A 24200-nucleotide genomic window follows, 5' to 3' on the forward strand; every position below is an offset into this window, starting at 1 on the left:
GTGAAAAATTGAGTATAACCTCATTAGATAAGATCACTTTTACCTCTTCTTCCACTATTTCAAGTGTTTGTCAATTTTCACTCGTATGCCTCCAAAATGTCCAGAAGAAGCAGAGGTAGTTCGGGGGTACGGGGTCCCAACTCGGCGTTAACAGCTTTCCTCCAGAACGAGGGTATCACGGACGCGTTCCGTGAGAGACGTGAGCGAGAACTATTCCAAACAGCCCAGGAGCCAACAACGGTTGTAGAAGTAGTTGAAGAACAAACTACTACTTCGTTATCTTCATTATCTGCAAGAGCGTCGCGTGTATCTAGGAGACTCAGAGCAGCACTACAAGAAGAACAAGAAGAAGACCCTGAAGTTGAGGAAATCAAGAAGGCAGCCAGGCGTAAGAGAAGGGCTGCGAAACGGGACAGTGACGATGACGATGACGATATAGACGATCTCGACTTCAGTGATATTGATGAACTTGAAGATAACGTCAAGAAATTTGGGGAAGAAGACACTTGTGTAGACTGTGGAAACACATTCCACTTAACCGTGTACTCGCGTTACTTAAAGGATCTGAAAGGTTACGTTTGTGAAGAATGTAACGAAATCATCAAAGAAAGAGAACGTAAAGCCCGCGCCAATCAGCAAACTGCTCGTAAACGTAGAAAGAAAGTTGCGCAAGCGTTGTTGAACAAGACTGTGGTTAGAATCCCAAAGCTTCAGGACATTTGTATCAAGAAGATTTCAGACAACATCAACGATGTCGACGTCTTGGGCGATATTGGCCAGATCAACTTGAACAAGCTCTCCAAAATTTTGTCCAAGAACCGTTCACTTAACAACAATACAATGTCATTGTTCTTGTCGCCTGAGTTGAAGTCATTGGAATTCTGGGACTGTCTGGACGTCGATTCTGATTCGTTAAATAAGATCGCTTCGTATTGCCCAAACCTAGAATCGCTTACTTTATTCATGTGTGGTCAGCTTCACAACGATAACTTAAAGTATTACAACTCAAATCTCAAGAAGTTGACAGACATTTCCTTAAATGGGCCATTCTTGATTAGCGAAGCTATGTGGCAGGAGTTCTTTGATGAAAGTGACAACCGTATAACCAAATTCGAAGTGAGAAACACCCATAGATTTGGAAACGATTCGTTGATCAGTCTTTTGGAATCTTCAGGTAAGCGGTTGACCTCATTGAAGCTTTCAAGGCTAGACGGACTTGACTCTTCTGCAGTGTATGACTTAATTCCCCACTATATCCAGACGTCTACATTAACTGACCTCGAGCTCTCGTATCCAAATAAAGAGGATTTAATAACAGACGAGCTTCTCATTAATATCCTTGCAATCTCTGGAGAATCGTTGGTGTCTCTAAATGTAGATGGGTGTACTGGCTTAACCGATGCTTTCTTGATTGATGGTGTTTCCAAGTTCTGTCCTAACTTGACCCATCTCTCAATGGTGGGTTTGGATCAAATCACAGATGACGGTTTTGCCCTGGCTTTTGAAGAGTACTCAAAGGTTAATGGAGGTGGTTTGCTAAATGTAAATCTTTGTAAGGTCACTGGTCTTGGTGATAAAGCTGTCTATGCTTTGTTCAAGAACTCTTGCAGTACTTTAGTCGAGTTGAATCTCAACTCACTCTACAAACTTTCCAAAGAGTTTTTGTACCAAGTATTTACTGATGATCACAATGTTTACAAAAAGAAATTGCAACACCGTATAGATAATGGCGAGTCAAGTGGTGAGACCGAACCACCATTGGTATTGTATAACCAAACAAGATTGACATTGTTGACAACTCTCGACATTGGGTTTGTTCGAGCTGTGGACGACGAAATACTTAAATTGATCGGTGAGAGTTGTCCTAAACTATCTGTCCTAGAAGTTTACGGAGACAACAGATGCACATCAAGGGCAAAGTTCAGAGAGGGTTTAATGGTTATTGGTCGTCAAAATGATGAAATTTGAATAGGTATTTAGTATTTGTTATGTACATTTAATCCATGACTATATTTTGGTTTATCATTCAACATACTACTACAGTTTAAGTTGATGATTTATGCTTTTGGATAGTTGATCGATGCATTCGCCTTTTCGGCATTTTTAAATGTTGGAAACGAAGGTACAACAAGCTTTGAGTCTAGCAAAGAAACATCGTTTCCTTCCTTCATGAACTTGTTGGTTATATCAGGAATAGCATCGATCAATATTCCTGGATGGCCAATGTGCTTTCTGGTGATCTTTAAAAGCTCTGCTTCCCTGTTGAAATTTGTCTTGTGAGCAGACTTCAAATCTTCAGCGTCTTTAACAATATAATTAGAATTGGCTAGCCTTTTTCTGGCGGAGGCATTACGAATTAAGGAAAGTGACGTTTCCATATCCTTCTTTATTAAATCTTCTAATGATGATCTAGGGACTCCTGCTCTATGCTGTTCAACAGCCGAGTCCAAATTTGCGCCAATGATATCATATTCGATTGTGATGAAAGCATCTACAATAGCTTTGGGAAGTTGAGTTTCAGTTTTGACATAATTTATTATCATTCTCAAGTTGTGAAGGGTTTGTCCGTGTAATCTTTCAAAATTCAAGAAGTATTTCCAAAACAAAACAGATTTTTTGAAAGCATTTTCTTTGTATAATAAATTGAACATTTCCCTAATTCTCGATACTGAATCTGTCTGAGCATACAATTCCTTCAAATACGCAACAGTGATTATAGTGATAGCTTCATCATTAAGCAAATTCAAAACAAACAACGCATCTGCAGATTCACCTTTTACTCCCTTGCTATCCTTTTTTATTGACTTTGCATTGTGTAAAGAGAAATATTCGTCAACAATAGTCTGCAATTTTGCAAGGTAATCTTTGCTATTCTCTGATTTCTCCCAAACCTCTACTGTGTCTTGGACTGTTTGTAGATACTGCAGTTTGAAGTATCTATTTCCACGACCTCCAAACAACTTCAAATAATCGTATAAGTAGCTCTTGGCAATGTCTAAATGCTTGTACTTCATAAGAAACTTCGGGTACAAAGATCTAAGAACAGTACTTTCTACTGGTAAACCTGAAATTGCTCTTAGGTAAATAGCTTTAGCTTTCTCGTATTTGACTTCATCTTCCAATTCCAGGATGTTGATAAAAGCAAGATACTTGAGCCATATTCCTTCATTGTAATAGTTGGGTACTAGTGCTCTCTCAAAAATATTTGCTACATTATCAAATTGATCTATGGCCAGGCTTACTTTATACTTGGAAATCTCGTGATCCAAGTACTTGATCCATATTTCCTTTTCCTTCGCAATTTCGTCGAGCCTGTCAAGAGAGAAATCATGAATGAATATAGACGACTCATGAGACCATTTATCAGTCACCTGTTCTTGAGTCGATGTAAAGATAATGTCAGTGTGATCATCTACAACTTGATTCTTTTCACCAAGAGTCAATTCAGTAACATCTGTCTTGTTGAATCTTTTCACATATTCAGCCAACTCAAGAGAAGGTATCACATCCGTAATATCGTAATTCTTATTGATTTGTGTAAAGCTATTGTAGTATTGAGCATACTGATAAAGTGGAATCTTGGTGACTCTGAGATATAATCCTACTATAACTGATTTTTCGCCAATTCCAGTTTCAAATTCAATCACTTTATCCCATAATGGATGAGATAGAAAATTTAATCCATTTAAACGAAGTGCCTCACTATATTGGGCTCTGATAAAACTCAACTTCTCTGGATCGTTCCCATATGTTAAGATCAAAGCACTGATATAGTCTGTCCATAATTCAACCGAATAAGGAAATCCAATTACAGACTTCTCTAGTACCTCGATTGACTCTTTGGTACCACTGAGTTTGAATGCAAAAATCAGCCATGATTTCCAGTAAGAAGCCAAATATGGAAATCTAGAAAGTAATGAAGCATATGTTTTTGTCACTAAGAGCTTGAATTGGGTCGAAACTTTGTCAGGCTTGCCTTCAAATTTCACTGTGAATGTCCTCTCAAACAGCTGAAAGAGCTTATCCCATTTGGTGAGATCATTGGGGCTCCTTCGAATATCATTATGGAGCTTGTCTAAGTTGTCTACTTCTTTGACTTCTGCATCAGATTTGGAAGCTCCGCCAAAGGAAATTGCGTCTAAATTCAAATCTTGGTGGAACCTAAAATTTATATGGGACATCTTGGACTATAATTTGCTAACATTCAACGTCTTGATTGGTATATTGAGTAAATTGAATGTTACAATACATTTACATCTCCATAGTGAAAAATGTATAAGGTAAATGTCGCACCAATCTCATCTATGTCGCTAAATCAGATTTCCAGTATAGACATTTTTAACTATGATTTAAAATGAATATTTTCTCCAAGTGATCTTCTAATCTTGGTCAGAAACAGTCGTCTTCAAGATGGTTGCAATTCTTCCTGACTCTATAACAGCGGAAACTGCTCCCTATTTTCTTCCAGAATCGAATAATTCCAAATTGTTGGAGTTCTTGAAACCACTTCCCTTTTCCACTATAAAGTCTCAGTCCATACCAGCTGTAGTTGGAACCCAAGTTCCAGTTTTCAAGTCGATTGATGTTTCAAATCTCATAGAAAAGACCAGTAATCGCTTGATATGGCAAACTGCATCAGAAAGACGTCGTGACGATGCTCGGTCAACTAGTGAAGAATTGGAAAATCCAGAAAACGAAATAGAAGAAGACCCTCAGCATTTTGTAGAGATTCAAGAATTGCTACCCAAATCATTAAAGGACCAGTTGAGTTTAGTGGTAGTTGATAATTTCCCCAATGTCAAGCAATATGCCATAGAGAAGATAGTAGATTCTTTGGTGGATACCAGAAAGTATAAATGGTCCCACGTTCATTACGAATTCGCTGACAACAGACTGGTCTACATACGGTTTGAACACGTACCAGACGCTAAATGGTTTGTTGATACATATTCACTGGTATTGCCTGATATTCTTCTGAACAAGAACATAAAAGTAATCCATAACAATCACATAGATGAAGTTCTCGATGAATTGAGTGATTTTAAAGCAGACCCAAAATCTACTGTAAATAGCAAAGTCGTTTCAAAAATCGGTTCAATTTTGAAGAACAAGAGAAATTTTGAACGAATTTCAAAAAGATCTGGAACTGAAGATTTGGATGAAGTTCTTGCTTACTACAGCAAGTATGAGGTAGATAGTAACGATCTCATCGATGTACCTACAAACATGAGGGAAGCTATAGTAAAAGACATAGTGAGATTCAGATCCAAAGTGCTACTTATAGAAAGAGACAATCGGAAAAAGGAAATCGAATTAGAGCGGGAAAAGACCAAGGATAGATTGAAGAAGTTGTTCGCTGGTCTAAAGGAAACGAACGATGATATAAATATGGACTCAGAAACTACAAAAGATTTACCTTCAAATATCGTAAATGAATACGATGATCTCAGTGATGATGAGTATGAAGAATTACTTAAGACTGGAGAAAAAAAGAAACTTGACAAGTTGTATCAAGACAAGAGCCACCAACTTCAAAGTCTTGAAACAAGAGAAAGGTTGTATTTGACGAAAAAATTGGAGGACTTGAATAACTATGAAGATGATTTGATCAATAACAAAATTAAGTATATTGAGGATTTCAAGAATATTGAGGAATCTACAAATTCCAACAACAATGACATTTCATCTTTGGTCAGTTTGTACTTCAATAATCATGCACAATACTTAAAGGTCAGGAACCACAAGCGAAGTGCGGAAGAAGCTCTTGATGCCAAGGATGAGGATGACGAAAAGAAGGAAGAGCTTTCCACCAAGTCACAAGACTTCGTGCTGTTGAAAAAAGCCAAAAACACCTTAGAAAAAGATACTGAAGACGCAGTTCCAGTTGCGGATAACGCGGAATCTGAAACTGAACCTTCCAGAATTGAAGTTGATGTTAGTATTGCCAAATTGTCAAAAGAGCAGACTAGTAAGTTGCAGAGTAAGATTGTGGAATTGGTGGAGGAATATCTTGGTATTGTAGACGAGTTCCTCGTGGAAGTGATCAATGAGAATTTGAACAAACACAATCTCTCTGCTAAGGACGAGCTCATGGAAGAATTATCTGAAGTTCTTGATGATGACTCGGCGAACTTGGTCAATGACTTATGGAACTACGTGTCGACTATTGCAATATAGTTGCACTATGAGATCATTTCTAGCATAAATAGTTCTTGTATAGCTACATTTGCAAATAAATTTGAACACTTACAATGTGACTATGTAGACATACATAAGAGTTTAGGTATAACAAGTAGTTAACCTCAACAGGAATTTCAATAGATTTTTATCTCAATTGAAGCTGAACTGTTAAAAAAATGGTATGAAGAAAGCGCTTTGACAAAGTATGCAAGCATACTTTAGCAAGCAGAGGGAGAATTTAAAACGACTAGGATTAGTTTATATGAGCAACGAGAGTTGCAACAAAATGCTCAGGACAGTTGTAATATTGACAGGAACCAGGCTCAAGGCTGCAACAATCTGGGGGACCACTAACCTTCTTAAAAAATGAAGGGATTTATGGCAATGCAAAATGGGGGCACCAGTTGATCACTGATACCATCCCAAAGAATTGGAAGCTTGAACTGGTTCGGAAATCCTTCCGTTGAAAGGATTGTTGGGAGTTGTATCTAGACCCAGCGACGAGTCGCCGAGGACTCCACCGCCGTTGATTCTGTTGAATATGGCAGAGAATCCGGACGATCTCTCCAAGGCAGTACCGTCAGATAACCCAATGTTGGACTCACCGTCAGAAGGAGGCAACTCAATTGCTTTGCCCTTCTTGAATCTTTTGAACAACAACACCATGAACGACATATACAATCCACAACCAGCAGCAGCACCGATCGTGATGCCAACAATTCTTCCCTTATCTTGGACTTCAGGAATTTCTGTACTGGAATCGATGGAACCGTAGTTCTGCGTACTTCCGGTAGTAGCAGCCTGGCCATCTGATCCGGAGTCAGAAGTATCAAGGCCCGTCAACGGAATTCTGGCATCAATCAATGAGGATAAACTCCTTTCGGTGGCATCCGGGTTTCTGTACAACTTTGAGTCTGGCGTCAGAATGAAGTTGGCCAAGGCAGCCACAGAGTCACTGGGGAAATACACTTCTGCGACTGTAATGGTGTAGGTTATTCCCTCGGCAGTGAAGGGAATCAATCTTCTCACAGAAACATCCTTGTAGTTTTGTTGATCCGAAAATGGGAATGTCAAAACTTCTGGTAAATATTGGAAGATCTGAGCCGATGATATGGAGTGTTGTACGACGAATGGATAGTTCAACTCTGAGTTGAAACCTACATAGACGATCTCGTAATTGCCGCTAGGCACAGTCGTAACAGCTGGTGTGATAGCTCTGGGCAATCCAGAAGCAGATCCCGGGCTATTTGTGGCTTTGGCAATCGTGACATCAGAAGCTGATGGGTTGTTGGCAGAGGTATTTTCCACAATGATCTGTGTGGGCAACCATGATCTTGTATCCTGAGAAGTAGCTCCGTCAGCTGCACCAGTAGTCAGTCCAGTAGCAACTTCTGGAGGAGTTGTGATTCTTGTGTCTGCTACAGTAGGAGACGTCAAGACTGTGCCTGCGGGACCTGTTGTGGCTTCAATCTCAGCAGAAGAACCAGATTCCAATACAACTGGAGATGTCCTTTCTCCAGAAGCTGTAGATGGTACCACCGTGGAACCGTTGGAGTCGGTAGTGACTTCAACTGCACTACCATTAGCAGTGCCAGTTTTAGACTCGGTAGCTGGAGTCAAAGTAGAGCCGTTGGAGTCTGTCGTGGCACTAGTAGCAGGCGATTTAGCAGCTTCAGAACCAGTACCCTCAGCTTCAGAAGAAACACCAGTAGTGTCCGTAATTCCAGTGGCTGGTTCAGTCACAGAAGGAGTCACAGAACCGGAAGCTTCTTTAGTAGTAGCAGTAGTTCCTGCACCGGTGGCTTCAGAATCAGTACCTGTAGTAGCACCGGTGGCCTCAGAATCAGTACCTGTAGTAGCAGCACCGGTGGCCTCAGAGTCAGTACCTGTAGTAGTAGCACCGGTAGCCTCAGAATCAGTACCTGTGGTAGCAGCTTCAGAAGTGGCTCCAGTGGCCCCAGAAGGAGTACCATTGGTGATTGCAGTCGAGGCTTCTTCAGTAGCGGGAGTCTCACTAGCAGTGTCAGAATTCAAGGCTGTGGTAGCTGGGGTTCCGGTAGGACTGGTAGTTCCAGAAGATTCTGGAGCAGTAGCAGGTGAAGTTGCTGGGGTTTCAGCAGAGGTAGGAGATTCAGTGTTTACTCCGGTCTCAGAGCCAATCGAAGTATCCGTACCAATAACTGGCGTGGTGGCTTCGGAAGTAGCTTCGGAGACTGTAGGTGTGTCTGGTGCAGTAGCAGCAGAATCGGTAACAACAGCAGAATCAGTAGGAGAAACAGGTGAATCAGTACCAGAAGTCACGGAACTACTCAAGTTTGTTTCTACTGGCTCTGTGGTGTCTGTGCCACTTTGAGTTTGAGTGGGAGGGGAAGCAGGAGAAACACTACTTGGTGAGGCGGTGTTGGAGGTATCTACAGGGGCGCTCGAGCTCTCGGTACCGATATCGGTGTCAGAAGCAGTCTCTAGATCAGTAGACGAAGTGTCAGCGGATGAGCTACCGATCGTGTCAGTAGGAGAAGTGTTAGTAGGTGGAACAGCACTAGGCTCCTCTGATCCTGGATTGGTAGTGTCAGTAGCGGTGAAGGTAGGAGTAGTGTTTTCACTAACAGTAGGAGAAACTGTAGGGATTACATCTCCAACATTACTATCGGTGCTACTAGCAGAAGTATTAGTGTCTTCACTATTGGTATCCGTTGGCGAAGTTGTGTCAATGCTAGAACCTGTAGTATCCAACGAAGTGTCTGTAGGTGAAACCAAAGAAATAGAGGAATCAGTACTGGAAGATGGAGGATTGCCAACTTCAGGAGTATCAGAAGTAGGAGTATCACTGGAATCTGGCAGAGATGTGCCAGCAGGAGAACTAGACTCTGAGGAAAGCTCAGTCGTTCCTGGTTCTATAATAGAGGTTCCTGTATCCTGAGAAGACACAAGAGGCGGTGCACTTGAAAGGTCTGCCGCTGGTGTGTCAGCAGGAGCACTGGTAGCAGCAGAAGAAGTTGGAGAATCAGTTGGCGAACTAACTGGAGATTCAGCTGGCGAAGTAGCCGAAGAACTTGAATCTAGATCTTTCGAAAGAGCGGTGGTGTCTGCTTCCACGGTGGAAGTGTTATCAGAAGGGGCAGAGTCTGTAGGATCAGAAGGAGCCGTCGAAGAAGTAGCCGGAGAGTCTGGAGACGGAGTTACCACTGTATCCTTCTCAGCAGGAGACGAGGACGAAGGAGCATCAGGAGAAGAAGCTGCAGCATCAGAAGAAGGAACTACGGCATCAGAAGAAGGAGCTGCAGAATCAGAAGTAGAAGCAGTTGGAGAAGTGGTAGCAGAGTCGGGAGTAGCAGGAGACTCAGAACTGACAGATGGTGGGAAAGCTTGCTCGGGTGGTGAAACTGCTGGCGTCGAAGCAGGGGATGATGAAGACGTATTCTGATTGCTATTAGGAACCGGTTGATTCAATGAAGCAGAAGTCGAAACAGAATGAGATGAAGACGTATCCTGACTGTTGGGAACTGGTTGATTCAATGAAGGAGAAGTCGATTCAGTACCAGGATCAGCTGCACTGCTGGGAGTATTTCCTACAGTAGTTGGCGGGTCTGGAGAAGAAGTAGGAGTGATCAGAGACGTGGCATCTGCGGGTGAACTAGCAGGAGAATCAACAGGAGATACAGATGTAGAAGACGTTTCTGCGTTAGAACTAGTTACACTGGTTGGGGTATTGCTAGTTGGCTTGTCTACTTGAGGGGAGTTCGAGGTAGCAGTGGTATCAGTAGAATCACTGTTTTGTTCCCCGATGTTGTTTTGAGGTCTTTGCGTTGTGTCGCTCTTTTGGTCAGCACCCTCTGAAGATGTGCTTGTGGTGGTGTCAACAGAAGTTGTACGGTCATGCTGTGTCTCAGTCGTGGAGTCCTTCACTTCTACGGGACTTTCAGTTTGAGTTCGTGTAGATTGGTTTCCATTGTTGTTGCCGTCATTCTCGTCATCTTTTTCGTCATCTTCTTCGTTGTTACGAGTAGAAGTAGGTGCTGCATCTGACGATGTTTCGTCATTTCTTTGATTGTCCTGACTACCGAAGTTGAAACGAGATGTAGTTTGAGGATCGGAACTCTTAGTAGTATCCTGGCTATCGAAGAATGGGAATGGAAAGCCATCATGAGCAGTGGTCTCCGGTATATCACTAGTTGCTACGTCACTAGTTTCTGGATCGAAATCAGGGAACCATGGCCAGAAGGGGTGGTCTACAGTTCTGCTCGGTGTGACCTTAGGACTAGAAGACGAGTCTGCTCCAACAGTCTTGACGTAAGACAACACATAGAGCGAAGCGACAAGGGTGAGTTTGACGTTGTGAAGCATGGTGAACTAAAGGGGTATAAAGGAACCAGATGAAAGAACGACTGGGGTTAGGCTGTTTTAGAGAAAATGGACGAAAAGCTAGCGAGGAGAACTTGTAGATTTATTCAGTGAAAAATCTCTTGTCTTTAGGTTTTTATTGATCTACGGCCATACAGCGAGTGAATCTTAGTTATGGACAAATCGGGAAATGAACGAATGTATACCGATGAATGTACTTGGTGACACTGAAAGTGTTCCTATCAATCGCAAATTAGGAAATTGGTAGTCGACACTGGTGTCTTGCAGTTTACAGTGGATTTTACTTGGGTTTTATCTATTGAATTGTGTTCAAAATTCGATACTTTTTTGGTGCTATTGATGTTCGTGGTGATGCCAAAATAGACGGCCAGGCAAAGGAAAATATGGGTTGGTACAGTCGATGACTGAAGGTTGCTGCCGGCTAGAAGATGGATGGATGAATGGTTAAAGGTGGAAGAAAACAAGATCGAAAACGAAATCGCAAACCAAATCGAAAAACAAAAATCCGCAATCTTCAATTTTACTTAAAGGATGAAATGGAGGTATTTTTATTGTTACAGGAATTCTCACTGTTTTCTTTTGTCTGGTGTGGATTTTCAATTTTTCTTTTGTCTTGTTTTTTTGATTTAAATTTTAATTCTGCATCTAAGGATATTTTCTAACGCCTGCAGGAGATGCGGCAGGAAATCGTCGCGTACTAATGGTTGCGCTGCAGGAATACACCTCTGAAACATCCTTGCCCCAACAACATGCCCAATGAAGAAAATTTCGTTTAGTGAATTAGACGGAGCAAGTTGGAATGTGAAGGACTCCATACGATGCGAAGCCTTCATTTGCCGCTTCATGCAGGTTATCCACGATTTCATCACTATATTGATACGAAATATGGTAAACATGCTTCTCCAACTGAAGTCTACCTCTACAGCCCAAATTAGAAGTTACTCTGTCTATCCAGACCGTGTATCTAGACCTCACCTCGTCTTCCGCAGACCTAGATAGCTCCTACCCTGAGTCGTCTAATTGCATTTGCTAATACTGTTTTAGTACTGTACTTGTCTTTCACAATTTTCTATGGAGGTCCACAGGCACGCTCTTGCAAAATGACGACTCATTGTTACCACTGTCTCGCAATTAACTACAATACAGGTACCCTGGCTCAATCTCCAACCATTGTCGCAAAACTAAGTCGAGGACAATGCGGAAGGGTTTATTATTCTTCTACAATGCGCTAGTTATCTATGGTGTTCTGGCCGTTAACCATGCCCGAGGAGACGTCGCCTGATTTTGCGACCTACTTTCTTATTACCTGGAAAGTGCATTAATGTTACGCATTTCATTATATTATAATGTATTTAGCAGAAGAAAGTCAGGCACCGCATCATCCAGCCTTCAGAAGTGGTCGCAACTCAGGGTCTGGCAGTTACCTTTACTTATCAAAGACATCTTCGTTTCTTCGAAATCTCCTTAAGTAGTAGTCATTCTGGTAAACCTACTGCAAACGGAAAATAAATTTTAGAACATTTAGCGCTAGATGTACATGAAATCTTTTGACGTATCCAATGCGACTCTATCTCGTCTCTGTAATACAATCACAAGCACGAAGTGACCATAGCTTAATATATAGCCATTGAGCGTTGTCAATTGAAAATTGTACAACCGTGTCCTCCTCGTAGCTATCCTTATCCTTCCGTGCTCGTCTCATCATTGTTGCTGTTCAAGCCGGAAATCTGCTGGAGTTTTTTTAGGTGCGCCAACCTCACATTGTAATTGGAGAGATGTTGTTTCTAAAGCGATGTGCCGAATCGCCTCGAATTCTACATTTCCTTTCTTCGTACTATTATCGGCCTTAAGAAGACTATTAATGCGACCATTGGTCGCCTCGGTGTATATTCCGCATTTAACCTCCTGGTTGCTTTAAGTCCGCCCTCTACGTCTAGACAATTAGTTTCCAATGAAGGTAACTTCTTTTGATCCTCATTAGGTTCGTATCCATATTGGGATCAAATGAGTATCTTCGAATTGGACCCTTGATAGAATTCACTGAATGGAAATGTCAGCTTCAGACTCAGGTGAGCACTCGCTCTCCTCGAAATTCATTGTAAGAATTAGCTTTACGATTAGACAATGCCATGAATATATCTAGACATGTTTGAGCACGTGAGAAATTCAATAAGCGACAATTCCACTTATTGTAATTCCCCCTCAAAGGATACACGATTTGGTGAAAGCATTCTTGGGAATGTTTACATCGTGAACTGTACGGTGTCATTCTTAAAGATCGTATGCTGCCAACATTCTTGAAGATACGTCGGCTCGTGATTGTGAGAGTGGTATGTAATCGCGAAATCTTACGCAAGCGCGAAAACCTCAAGGCTAGACAAATATCAAGAATGAACTATTTTCAAAATTAAAATTCGTAGTTCTTTGTTTTCTCTATGAAGAATTCAAACAGAGGTTATGACGTCCAGATTGCGTCGCCTAGACAAGTCTATCCTAAGAGCAGGTGATGATTATGGTGAGGATGAGCCCACTTCGCATGTGTTGTTGGATATAGACGAACAAGAGGATCTCATCCAGAGTCTCCAGCTGGAAAATCAGGAAACGTACACTACATACAAGAAATATTTACTATTTATGATTCGTATACAATTACCGTGTATTATTCTCCTAGAGTTGATGCATCGTCAACGAGACTTACAGGCTCTCTTGATATTGTTGTCTCTTCTGATGACACTTATAAACATACAATTCGAAACTGCAAAGTTTGATCCGGCTGTGGTTGTTTCACATAGGCCAACTGCTTCGGCAATTGGATATTTAGTAGATCATAATAGTGTCATTAACGGAATGATATGTATACAGTTGGTGTATCTGTTTATTGTTGCTGGTGAGTTGACTAAAATGTACTACTTGTTGCCGCTAATAAATTTCGGCTCGCTTCAACTATTCAGGGTGTGGTTCTCATCTACCAGTAAAGATGTTGAACTCTTGAACAGCCTCAAATACAAGTACAAGAACGTGTAGGTAGAGGGATTCTTAGACACGTGTTCATCCAATTGCTTGTGTGTATCGTAATGATTTAATGACATATAGATAATAGTATTATTGTTAGCTTTCTTTGTGGCGTAGATGTTTGAGTTCAGTCGTCAATACCTTTCAAAAATAGTACCTCCAAATGTTACCAAACAATAGCGAATGTAATATTGCAAACTGGCTACTTCAATACATCAAAGGGGGATATATTTCACTTCCACTAATACAAACCATTATTAATACGATTTTCGAAACCTCTATTAATGTAGTGAGGTATGTAGCTCTCTGATGTGCAGCTTTCAGGATTGCAACCAAAAAGATCGCATTATGATCAGGGGGATTATTATGGAGGTTATTGTTGAGTAATCCAATTGAGCGGGTGAACATCAACCAGAAATAATTGTCTCTGTATTATTTGTAACTACCCTGCTACAGTTTCGTTGATACTGTATTGGCTCAAAAAGGAAAACATTTGTGACTCTACGCAATTGAATGAACAGTTATTTTTATCGTATCTAAGATTTTATTATATTTGCAACTAATTCTGAAAAATTGTGATAATCCTTTTCATATTTTTAATTGATCCAAGAGGTATCCACAATCACAACTGTGATCCATAAAAGTGTCAAATTCCTTGATGTACTGAATTATATTAGAATTCAGAGGAATTACCTTCAGGGGAAACTAAAGGTTTGGATTAAGGTTTAAGGATAATAACCCACACCCGTGTTACACTTTTTTAAGTGGAAGCTTACCCCCTATTGGTTTAGCGTCTAAATCAATACTTGGGGTAAATAATACTGAACAACCATTTATATTGAAATTTGAAACTTTGACGGGGTACATAATAGTAAAAATCGATTTCTTCTGGTGCACAAAACTCTTTAATTTGCAGTTTCGATATAATATGTGTTAGTCTACAGCTGCCTTGGAGATCAAGTACGGTATTATAATCCGAACAATTAAATTTTATGTTAGGAAGGGTGTCTGAGACAGAAGGGAGTAATCTCCTATAGTCCAACAAAAAGTTGTCATTGTGACGCTTCGTTATGAGAGACATCAAGAGATTTTCGTCGGCTGGTAAATAGGTCTAGTTCAACCATGTTATCACGAATAATGTATTCCTACTTTCTACTTCCTACTTAGTACGACCCTATTAGTGGTTGGGTATCTATCAAGTGTGGCTCCATGGGCCGAATTAGTACTCTTTTTGCGGTTTTCATCTTGTCAAACTAATCGAGATGAAAAAGATCAAGACAGATGTTGCTTGGCTGTCCGTCAGGTGACAAGTCGGCACAATAAAAGTTTTTCAACCTTAATTGCACAATAGTGCACAAGTGCAAGTTTAATACAAGCCAATTAAGGCAGGTGCGGCAGATTTCTAAGGCAGCACCACATCAATCTGTTGATGTAAGGTAAGTCGAGCAACAGGACAGGCGGGTTTTAAGAGACGGCATTTTTGCCTCGAGAAAGCACAATGTCGTGAAGTCAACGTTATACCGATCAAGTCGTTGTGGCCGGTTTGGAAACTGAAACAACTTCTCGGACAACGAAAATTACCGAAACGAGACGTGGAAGATTTTACGACGGAGACGGAAACAACTCTGTGACTGCGCAAGCGGAGAGCCGATCGCCAAATTGTACTATGTCCATCCAAGTTGGAAGGGTTTCAAAGTGGAGTGATGGACGCAGTGAAAATTTTTGACACCAGCACAAGAGGGGAAAACCGCATATTGTGGAGAGTTTTCTCCTCCAGCTCCACATTTAGAAGTTGGTTAGCGATGGGTACAAAAAAATACTGAAGGTTAAGTTCCACCGCGCCTAATTATTTCGTTTTGTACATTTTACTGAGAGCGGCCTGGAGGAAATTTAGGCGCGAATTACAGGAAAAAGCTTCGATGTGGAGATTACTAATTTACTGAGAAATTGATCAAAAAGAAAGGTGGGGGAACACTCGGAAGAGAGATCAAATTGCCAGAGAAGAAGTGGCAGTAGGAGACTACTGAGAACTCAGAGTCGTAGCCGACTAGGACATTTTTATACTATTCCTGGCACGGTTACGAGGGTTCCATAACGATCATAGGATCATAACTGAACCTATTTGAGAGAAAGTAGTTTGTGCAGGAGTCCTAATTGCAAAGTTTTCTCCGACACGGTGATAGATCTTTATTGATATTTTGTCCCAAAAATCAGGAATGGAGAGGTGCGAATTTTTCAGGGTTCTATCGGTATATGCAGGATTTCTGTAAGTGAAGTGGTTAAAAAGCTTGTGGGACACAAGGGGAAAGTGAGAGTTCTAGACTGGAAGCAGGACAGAGGAGGCATTTTGGTGCGCTCCATGTGCCCTATAGTACACCGTGGTAGCTGCGAAGAGCCTGTCGATTTTCAACTGACAATAAGCTGTCCCGTCAATACGTTCCAGCATTTACAAGGAGTTTCAGAAAACCAATGGAGAATTAGCTGGGATTGTCGTAAAGCCAGCTGTACAAAGATTTGCGCGGAAAAAACGGAACTACGACGCTATGTAGATGTATAGACAGCAAAACGCTCAGAACCAGATCGTTTTATGCGAGTATGGCGCTAGAACCACCTGCAATGAGCCAGGCCAGATCGTACTAGTTTCAGATCAGTACTATTCCGATTTTCTACAGAATACACAGAGGTGCCCCTAGGCAATAAGGTTGTCAGGGGTGAAAAAAATATAGCCAGTCGTAGGTCAGAATCTGGTGGTGGTGATGTACGACTCTCGCTTAGCGTTGTAGCAGCCATTTCCCGAACTGGAGAATTAAAGTACGTAGAACGAAAGCAGTCTATTTGGGGCCACGAAAAGAGAGGTGTCCTTTTCTACAAGCAGAGAGAGAATCCATGATCTGGCCAGACGGTCGGCATCAGAATGTACTACTTTATGCTAACCAGAGATGATGGTTACAACCAAGCCATGTTACTAGACGGATTATATGGTATGATCTTTATATAGAAATATTCTAAGCGCATCATCACCTGATAAAAATTTGCAAGCGTTTGTGGTACAAGAAGCGGTTGGTTCAGCGGTTACTGGGAAAACCAGCAGAACTGAGCGGGAAGCGGGAAATGGCATGAGCCCGGCAGCAACGATCGAACCATACAATTCAAGATCTTCTAGCTTTAGGGGTGTTGTACAAATGTTGTCTGGAACACTCAATTCATCAGCAGTACGTTTTCTGATAGATTGTTCTACAACGTTCCATACATATAGAGACAAACGTGTGGCGACGCAAAACCACGGAGTAAAAGGTTTCAGGAATTGCGGCAGTGTAGGAGCGAGTTAGGGAGGATTAGCGATGAGCAATAACGGCAAAAAAAAATTTGCAAGCGAAATGATGACACAGAGATTGCGACATTTGACTCATAGAATAAAAAATAGGGAGGATGCGTCATAGAAAGAAAAGAGCTAGCGGCAATTTTCAGTGCGAGAGAGATAGCGCGGTTAATGGCCAAGATGCTAGCAGAGGTGAGCCACGTTCAAGAACGAATAAGAGACCAGACAGCAGATCCGAATATGTAGCTTATTGTTCGCAGTTTCTTGTTTGTTGTTGGCAGCGTGTTTACGGTTCATAGCTAATAGAGGATGCCACGAGCTTAGATTGGAAACATGTGGCTAGTGGAAAGTGCTGGAACAGTCCAGGACGACTGTAGGACGGAAACGTGTGGTGGTAGTGGAAGGATCGGTAATCGTGGTGGAGGTGCAAATGCGTTAGTGCGAATGTGTAGCGAGAGACTAGACCCGCCCATGGCTGAGAATAGGGGAGCGTAGTGAGAACCGTGGTGGCTCGGTAGAACGACCACGACTCTCGCCAGAAAAAATGCTGCTGTGTACCGCTAGCACCACTGCACGTGCTGTCTGAAAAACATGACTCCACTTGTGTCCGCATCCGGAAATGCGTTAGTGACAAGAGCCCCGAAAACCAACAAAATAAAAAGGTAATCATGTACCATGCAAATTTTTACCTTGTGCGCCCCTGCACTAACCGGACTCTTCCTGCTATGACGAATGCCGTCCCACACCTGTGCGTTATGAATCAATGCAAACTTTTTGCAGTTACACAGTTTTTTCACCTAACCTCTATAAATAAGTGTTTGGTTGCTGTTTTCCTATTTTCGGTTTTTGCAAATTGTTTCTTTATTCATTTTTACCAAACCATCTTTTGTCTCAAAGACGTCTCATAGCATCAGCAGTCACTAGCACAGCTGCCCCACTAGCATCGGATTCATTCCACACGAACAGAAGAAGTTTTCACTCTCTTTGCCAACGCCTCAATATAAATACTTAAGCATGTCTGACTTGGCCTTCAATAACTACTGCTTGACTTGCGACAAGCTCTGTTCACAAAACTCGATCTACTGTTCAGACGAATGTAGAGCCGTAGACGAATTCAACTCGTCCAACATAATAGCACAGAACACCCAGCACGAACTCGAAAGAACTTCTGTTTCATCCAATGAGGAATTAGTTTCTCCTCTCTTGACTCCTTCGTTGTACCAGCACTACAACCAGCAGCAGAATATAGATGTCAACAGTTCGCCTTTGCTTTTGTCGACGAACCACTCCACACAGGCTTCCAGAGACTTGGACTACTTTGACTTGAATTACTCCGTCAAGTCCAAGACCAACTACGCCTTGTCTACTGCTACCACAGCATCCACTTCAGGCACCGACTTGATCTCTGCCGCTGTTGCGATCCCCTCAACTTCCCACAACTATAGAAAATGGCTTACTGCGTGTCTTTAGCAACCAAAGCAGCTCACGAAGCAGCAACCAAACAACAGTAGCTAGCTACAGGGAATAAAGGAAAAAAAGGGAAACATAGGGGCAATGTGACAGGAACCATTGCCAACGGTATTAAAAGTCAAAAAAAAGGTTCATATCATTATTTATCATCAGCATACAATCTGATTACATCATTATTTATCTCGTACAATTTATGTATTTGGTTTAATAGAGCACCAAGTCGAATCATATCAAAAGTATTTATAGTGGTATATAGCAGATTAATACAGGTTACCAGAAGATATTGACGTAGTGTTAGTCTTGTCTAGTAGTCAGTAGCTGTTTCCCTACATTAGATAGTCTTTAGTTAGTTGTCTTAATGTCAGTACAGACAGAATACATATTGAATTGTTAAATTTTGCTTAATTGAATTGCTTAAAATTGCTATTGTAGAGAAATTGATATTGTAGAGAAATTGCTTGTAGAAGTTGCACATTCTTAGCTTGGAATTGACTCCAGACTACGGCCGCTACGTTTACTATTTCGTTTACGTTGGCTATCCAGTTTCACCACGTAGATTCAGATGATAAATTTTTCACAGCTAGCCCACGCACCTGACACAAATGTCTGGTTAGTAAAGGTTGGAATCGTGGGGTAACGCGGACCGCGCCCACCGGTGGTACAGTAGCGAGAGCAGCTGGCTACCGCTAAATACCGTTATTTGCTGCGGTATTTACCACGGTATTTACCACCGTATTCAGTAGCTCCAACTCCCTAACTCCACAATTCACCACGGACTTTCACAAGGACAGCGCTATCATTCTATCCGGGCTCTCCTCTTCCTCCTTGCTGACCCCTATAACCAGTCCGGTTCTAGAAGTGGTACTTCCCCTTTTCTCAACAATGCGTATCCTGTGGGCCCACCGTTTTCCAGTCAGTAGACAGATCGTTTCTGTCACAAATTCCATACCCCAAGGAGCCAGCTCTCTTCCGTCCGTCCACTTCATGAATGATCTCGTTCTTCCCCCACAATGGACCCCTCTTGGTCTCAACCTTTTTTTGGGTGGTGTGCATACGGGAACAGCTGGCGATTGCAAAATACTGAAACCAGTCTAGAGCAGCTACTGGGAATAGGAGAGCACCACAGCCTAGCCATAGCCAGAACTGTGTTAGGGACGTAGTTCTAGACGGAGTTAGTCCTTGGAAATAACGTCGGTATCCCAAATAGTGAGGTGCTGAAGAATACGGACTCCGGTACATCTGTGTGTCCGAGCGGAATTGAGGCAAGCACAGAATGAGCCTTTGGGAGCTTCTGACAATTTTCCATTTCTTTCTCTTCTTTCCATGCTTAAACAGAGCTCAAAAGTATACGGGTCAAGTCTAGAATTAGAGCCTACATCTCTCCAACCATCTGCTAATATCCAGCATCCACTTACCACAGGTGCCTGTCTGTCTTGTCATGAGTCACTTTATAACCCTAATACTCATCCGGAAATTACTTGCTAGAAGTTTCTTCTAACGTGACACTGAAAGAAAAAAAAATAGTTACATCACCAACATAGCGAAATGTCTCGAGATTCCGAATTCGGCAGTGTCATTAAAACAACCAATACCAGACTAAGTCCGTGCTCCTAAATATAGGTCAAAATGTTCTACAGAATTCCAAAGCTTTCTCCACTGCGCCGAATCGCCTTGTCCCACGTCTACTCTGGCAACGACAATGAAACGGGATGGAAATCAGGATTTCTTGTCCCAACACCATCGGAATTTGGTGGAAGCTCGCCTCGCGGCACTATTGTTGTAGCCAACATCGCGAGCTGCTCTACGCCTACAATCTCACCGTTGCTGTAGCCTATGCCAGATGCTTACAATAACCGTTGCACTACATGAGTTGAAAAAATTGTTATTTTTAAATGTGAATTTTTCACGGTTTTCAAATTTTTCACTCTGCATGATGCGTCTAGGACAACAGCAAGCGAACTGCGACAACCGTGCTAAATCTGTAGGAGAAGCCCAGAATCCGGCGGTACCAATCACAGACTCGTCTGGCATGTCCTGGTATGTCACCATCGAACCAAGAACTCTTTCGGGCATTCGGATCGAGAATGAGAATGAGAATGTAGCTCATGTTACCTGAGTGTGCACTTGTATAGAGTTCACAAAATAGCGTGTCTAAAAGCTGTAGAGAACGATTTAAACTTTGGTGGGTTTACCTGTTAGAGCATAGATTTACCTCCCGACTACAACGCTATTTGCGAAATCGAGCAACGAAATGCAAGGTGTACTCGTCAATCACACGTACGATTAACAATAAGACGAGCCTTTGTACTGCGCCGTACGGTAAAGAGAGGGTTTGTAATATAATCAACTGCTTTTGCAAACCAGTTATGGGGCCACGTTTCCTAGAGTTTCTGCAGAGACATCTAATTGCTCCAGGTATGCCAATTTCTACGGTGATCGTAGTAGATCGAATTTGCTCATCTCATCTCATCTCATCGCAAAGCGCAATATGGCTCACACGAGGATTCAGAGTGTGCCTATTATATTTACATACACAGAAAAGCTGTAGAAACAGCATTATGTTGATGGCGTATACGGCAGCCACAGTAGACCATTGCAACCATGGCCATTGATTTAAAATGTAAAAAAAGTATATTATATAACCGTTAATGGGAGTTTTGTATTTTTCAAAGCTGTTCGTTGCCATACGTCATGGTCGCAAAAATGTCGTCAGATTCTATCGATCTCTCGCTAGGCAGATCTTCGCTCACACTCTTTATTGTCTCTAATTAGCTTTCACTATATCTGGTCGCTAGAAACGATCCTACTTTACTTTTGCTGGAACAGTTCAAAAGGAAAGACAGTATTGGGACCTAGAAGGATAACCAGTTCGGTATTCCTCTTTTGAATTTTGTAATCTTTGTCATTTTTGTCTGTGCCAGAGCCAAATACCAGTGCATTAATTAAATGGGCTACCGAATTTGTCGCAGTGCTCATTTTCTGACTATTCTCGCTATTCTCATTTTCTCGCTATTTTCTCTTGCTCCTTTTCCTCGCTCCAGTTTCCTCACTCTCAGCAGCAGGCTCTCTCTATTTTCGCAACACCCTCAATGTTCTCCTCTGCACGACCAAGTATGAATTTTTCAAATCTTCACCAACATTAGTTACGAAAGCTAGTACAGTTTGATTGTAACACCGCTCCGTACAAAACACACATTACAACATGTTTGGTGCTTTCAAATCCTCACCCGTAGTGAGTGGAGGTTACTTGTGGAAAGTTGCTCCCAGATTGTCGGGCCCACAAAAGTACAGATTGAGAAACAGAATGAAGCAAGTGGACCAGAATATCGAAAACATCTACACAGCTTTGGTTGCCCACGAAGGAAAGAAACAGGGAGAATCCACTGGCTACGCCAAGATCGATCACCTCAAGTTCTCGATGCCCAAGGAGTCAGAAATGGCACCCCGTGACAAGTACACCACTTTCACGAAGCACTCCAAGACTTACCGTAAGGACCTTCATTTGGTTCCAAAGTGGACCAAGAAGTCCTTCAGAGAAAACCCAAAGTACTACTGATCGCATTCAGTTACTTTATTTCTCCTCATGTTTAATAGTAGACTTAAGAAGCTGGAAGTCTAAGACTCCCGTTTCGAAACAATTTCATATACTGAGTATATGAAGTTCATATTGCATTCCTTTGTACATAGTTGAATCAACGTTCATCATATAGACTGGCCACCAGAATGGCTCATCGTAATGTATTGTAGTACTCCTGCTGGTTCAGAACTTCCAGTCCAGACTTTTCTAAAGAATTTGTACTCATCCATACTACGTAGTCTTGCCATTTCACCATTAGTTCGTAATATTACACTAGAATACAGCTATATGTTACACAGAATCGTCTCGTCTAAGATGAGGATCTACAACCGATCCCAGAGATAATTGGAGATAAAGTAGTCGCTATACTTGGGTTCTACTTTAAACACTGATGACACGTTAGAGTCCTTATTATGGATGAGTATATGGTCATTGGTAGTAACAGTGTCATTCTCACCATTTTCGTCGTCAAAATTATCGATATTCACTCCCAAGTTACGGTAGAGGTTGATCTTCAAGATGTTAGCATCTTGGTTGACGAGATCGTCGTCATTGGCTTCGCTGTCGTCAAATGGATTATTAAAAAGATTGTTGATTTTAGTTTTGAGTTCATCAACATTTTTCTGCAAATTTGTCTTGTTCAATCTGAGAAAGTTGATGGAACTTTCCAAGTCATTGAGATTCTTAGCAATTACCACTTTATAGTTGTCTAACTCGACGGATTTCTTATTTAGCACCTTGAATATGTTTTCGTCTCTGTTGATTTGGGTATTGCTGTATCCGGCTATCTCAGTTATGTTTCGGATAACCTCGTAGTTGTAGTCGCTGATTTTGTTCAAAAGACTGATCTCGTTATTGAGTTGGTTAATCGTGACTTCAAGTCCCTTTTTGCTCTTTTCTAGCTGGTCTATCTTTTCATCGCGAGCGTTCTTGATTAGTCTGATAGTATCATCTATTCTTTCTAAAGTGAGTAGCTCCGGGTCGATTTCGATGCTGTCGATCGTTTGTTGTAAAATGCTCTCCGGAGGTCCTTCTATCATGGCGATCTTTCTCCGTTGCTGTATGTCAATTTTGAAGAGAGCAAAAGAGCACAGATTTAGAATTCAATTGATTTGTTTTGCTTATAGTACTTTTTGGATATGCGCTGCATATAGCGGATCCTTTCAAAATATAGACCATTTCTCCATAGTTAAGCTTCACAGACAGCAATTCATCCTTGCCGCAGTAATCAACAGCCTGAGCTCACCACACAGTGCTGAAAATCAGTTCATGAAAATCTCCAGTTCCCATTAGTTATTCTACGAGGAGCCTTTCCTTCCAGATACCCATTCTACACCATGAGTGAATACGGTAACAAGAACAAAAAGACATTTGAAGATGTCGAATTACCCACAAATCCCAACCTTCCGGCCTGGGTCATTACACCCAAGGAAGAGAAGGTGATCTTTGACAGATGGAGGAAGAAGGCATTCGCCAAATGTGACGATCTCATCAAAGCATACGTTGAGTGTTCCAACAGCTACAAGAATCCTTTTGAGGGTATCAAAAATTGCGAGAAATTCAACGACGCCCAATTAGCCTGTGTTGCTCAATACCAGAAGAAAGAGTACTTAGATATTGAGAGAGATATCATGATAGATGAAAAGATAGCGAAGAAGAAATTGTACAAACAGCACTTAAAGGAGTTAGAGGCCCAGAAGGCGCAAAATTAGTAAATCAGCATACGTCTATATGAAATTTGTAAATAGTCTAGAATTCATGTTATTATAACTTAGTTATCAGTAAATCTGTCTTCTGAGCTTCCTAGACCAAGGAACTTGGTTTTGCTCGCTGTAGCTGGTATATAAGAAGCTACTCTAAGTGTGTAGTGGCTCGGATAGCCGATCTACATTCATTCCACTGTATGACTCTGTTTGCAACGGTGTCGGTAGCTAGATCGATGTTTTCTTTTCCCTTTTCCTTTTTCTGTCACAAGGAACGAGAAACATGATGAAATCTTCAACACGGGACACTGTGCAAGCGTAGATATCTCTAAATCTCTTTTCCGAAGAGTCTATATTCTGGTTCGCTTCGTGTCACATTCTATATCCGTCTCTAGTCGTCACGGAAATTATCGCTCTCAAACACAGAATGGCTGGCCATGAACAAACCAGCATGCAACTTGCCCAATTTTTCTATTGATTGGTACTGGCTACAAGTTGTCTGGATCAAGTCGTTGAAGTCTGAAAGGTTGGCATGCAACTGGGCCATTTGGGAGTTGAGATGGCTCAACTGACGTTG

General features: G+C 41.6%; 7 protein-coding genes across 7 annotated transcripts; 5 read left to right on the forward strand and 2 right to left on the reverse strand. All coding sequences in view use genetic code 12, as the record gives it.

Moving 5' to 3' along the window:
• Positions 1 to 108: 108 nt before the first annotated feature.
• Positions 109 to 1968, forward strand: RAD7 (nucleotide excision repair protein; the record flags this gene model as incomplete). The annotated part of the gene is made up of 1 exon (XM_001383402.2): positions 109 to 1968. A coding segment is annotated over one exon (1860 nt), but the record flags the coding sequence as incomplete, so codon positions are not given.
• An 89-nt stretch (positions 1969 to 2057) lies between these two features.
• Positions 2058 to 4197, reverse strand: PRP39 (pre-mRNA splicing factor; the record flags this gene model as incomplete). Its single annotated transcript, XM_001383755.1, has 1 exon — positions 2058 to 4197. One exon carries the CDS (start codon positions 4179 to 4181, stop codon positions 2058 to 2060), a length of 2124 nt encoding a protein of 707 aa, XP_001383792.2.
• Positions 4198 to 4410: 213 nt separating this feature from the next.
• On the forward strand, positions 4411 to 6177 carry SNU71 (associated with U1 snRNP; the record flags this gene model as incomplete). The annotated part of the gene is made up of 2 exons (XM_001383403.1): positions 4411 to 5934; positions 5962 to 6177. The coding sequence occupies 2 exons, from the start codon at positions 4411 to 4413 to the stop codon at positions 6175 to 6177; spliced, it is 1740 nt and encodes a 579-aa protein (XP_001383440.2).
• Positions 6178 to 17756: 11579 nt separating this feature from the next.
• On the forward strand, positions 17757 to 18620 carry PICST_67305 (predicted protein). Its single transcript, XM_001383404.1, has one exon. The coding sequence runs from the start codon at positions 17888 to 17890 to the stop codon at positions 18341 to 18343; it is 456 nt and encodes a 151-aa protein (XP_001383441.1). The 5' UTR covers positions 17757 to 17887; the 3' UTR covers positions 18344 to 18620.
• Positions 18621 to 21545: 2925 nt separating this feature from the next.
• On the forward strand, positions 21546 to 21899 carry PICST_57510 (mitochondrial 54S ribosomal protein YmL31; the record flags this gene model as incomplete). The annotated part of the gene is made up of 1 exon (XM_001383405.1): positions 21546 to 21899. The coding sequence occupies one exon, from the start codon at positions 21546 to 21548 to the stop codon at positions 21897 to 21899; it is 354 nt and encodes a 117-aa protein (XP_001383442.1).
• Positions 21900 to 22243: 344 nt separating this feature from the next.
• PICST_30747 (predicted protein) lies at positions 22244 to 22960 on the reverse strand (the record flags this gene model as incomplete). Its single annotated transcript, XM_001383756.1, has 1 exon — positions 22244 to 22960. The coding sequence occupies one exon, from the start codon at positions 22958 to 22960 to the stop codon at positions 22244 to 22246; it is 717 nt and encodes a 238-aa protein (XP_001383793.1).
• A 297-nt stretch (positions 22961 to 23257) lies between these two features.
• PICST_30748 (predicted protein) lies at positions 23258 to 23632 on the forward strand (the record flags this gene model as incomplete). The annotated part of the gene is made up of 1 exon (XM_001383406.1): positions 23258 to 23632. The coding sequence occupies one exon, from the start codon at positions 23258 to 23260 to the stop codon at positions 23630 to 23632; it is 375 nt and encodes a 124-aa protein (XP_001383443.1).
• Positions 23633 to 24200: the final 568 nt, after the last annotated feature.

Source organism: Scheffersomyces stipitis, chromosome 3 (genome assembly GCF_000209165.1).
Source record: "Scheffersomyces stipitis CBS 6054 chromosome 3, complete sequence".
Classification (NCBI taxonomy): Eukaryota; Fungi; Ascomycota; class Pichiomycetes; order Serinales; family Debaryomycetaceae; genus Scheffersomyces; species Scheffersomyces stipitis.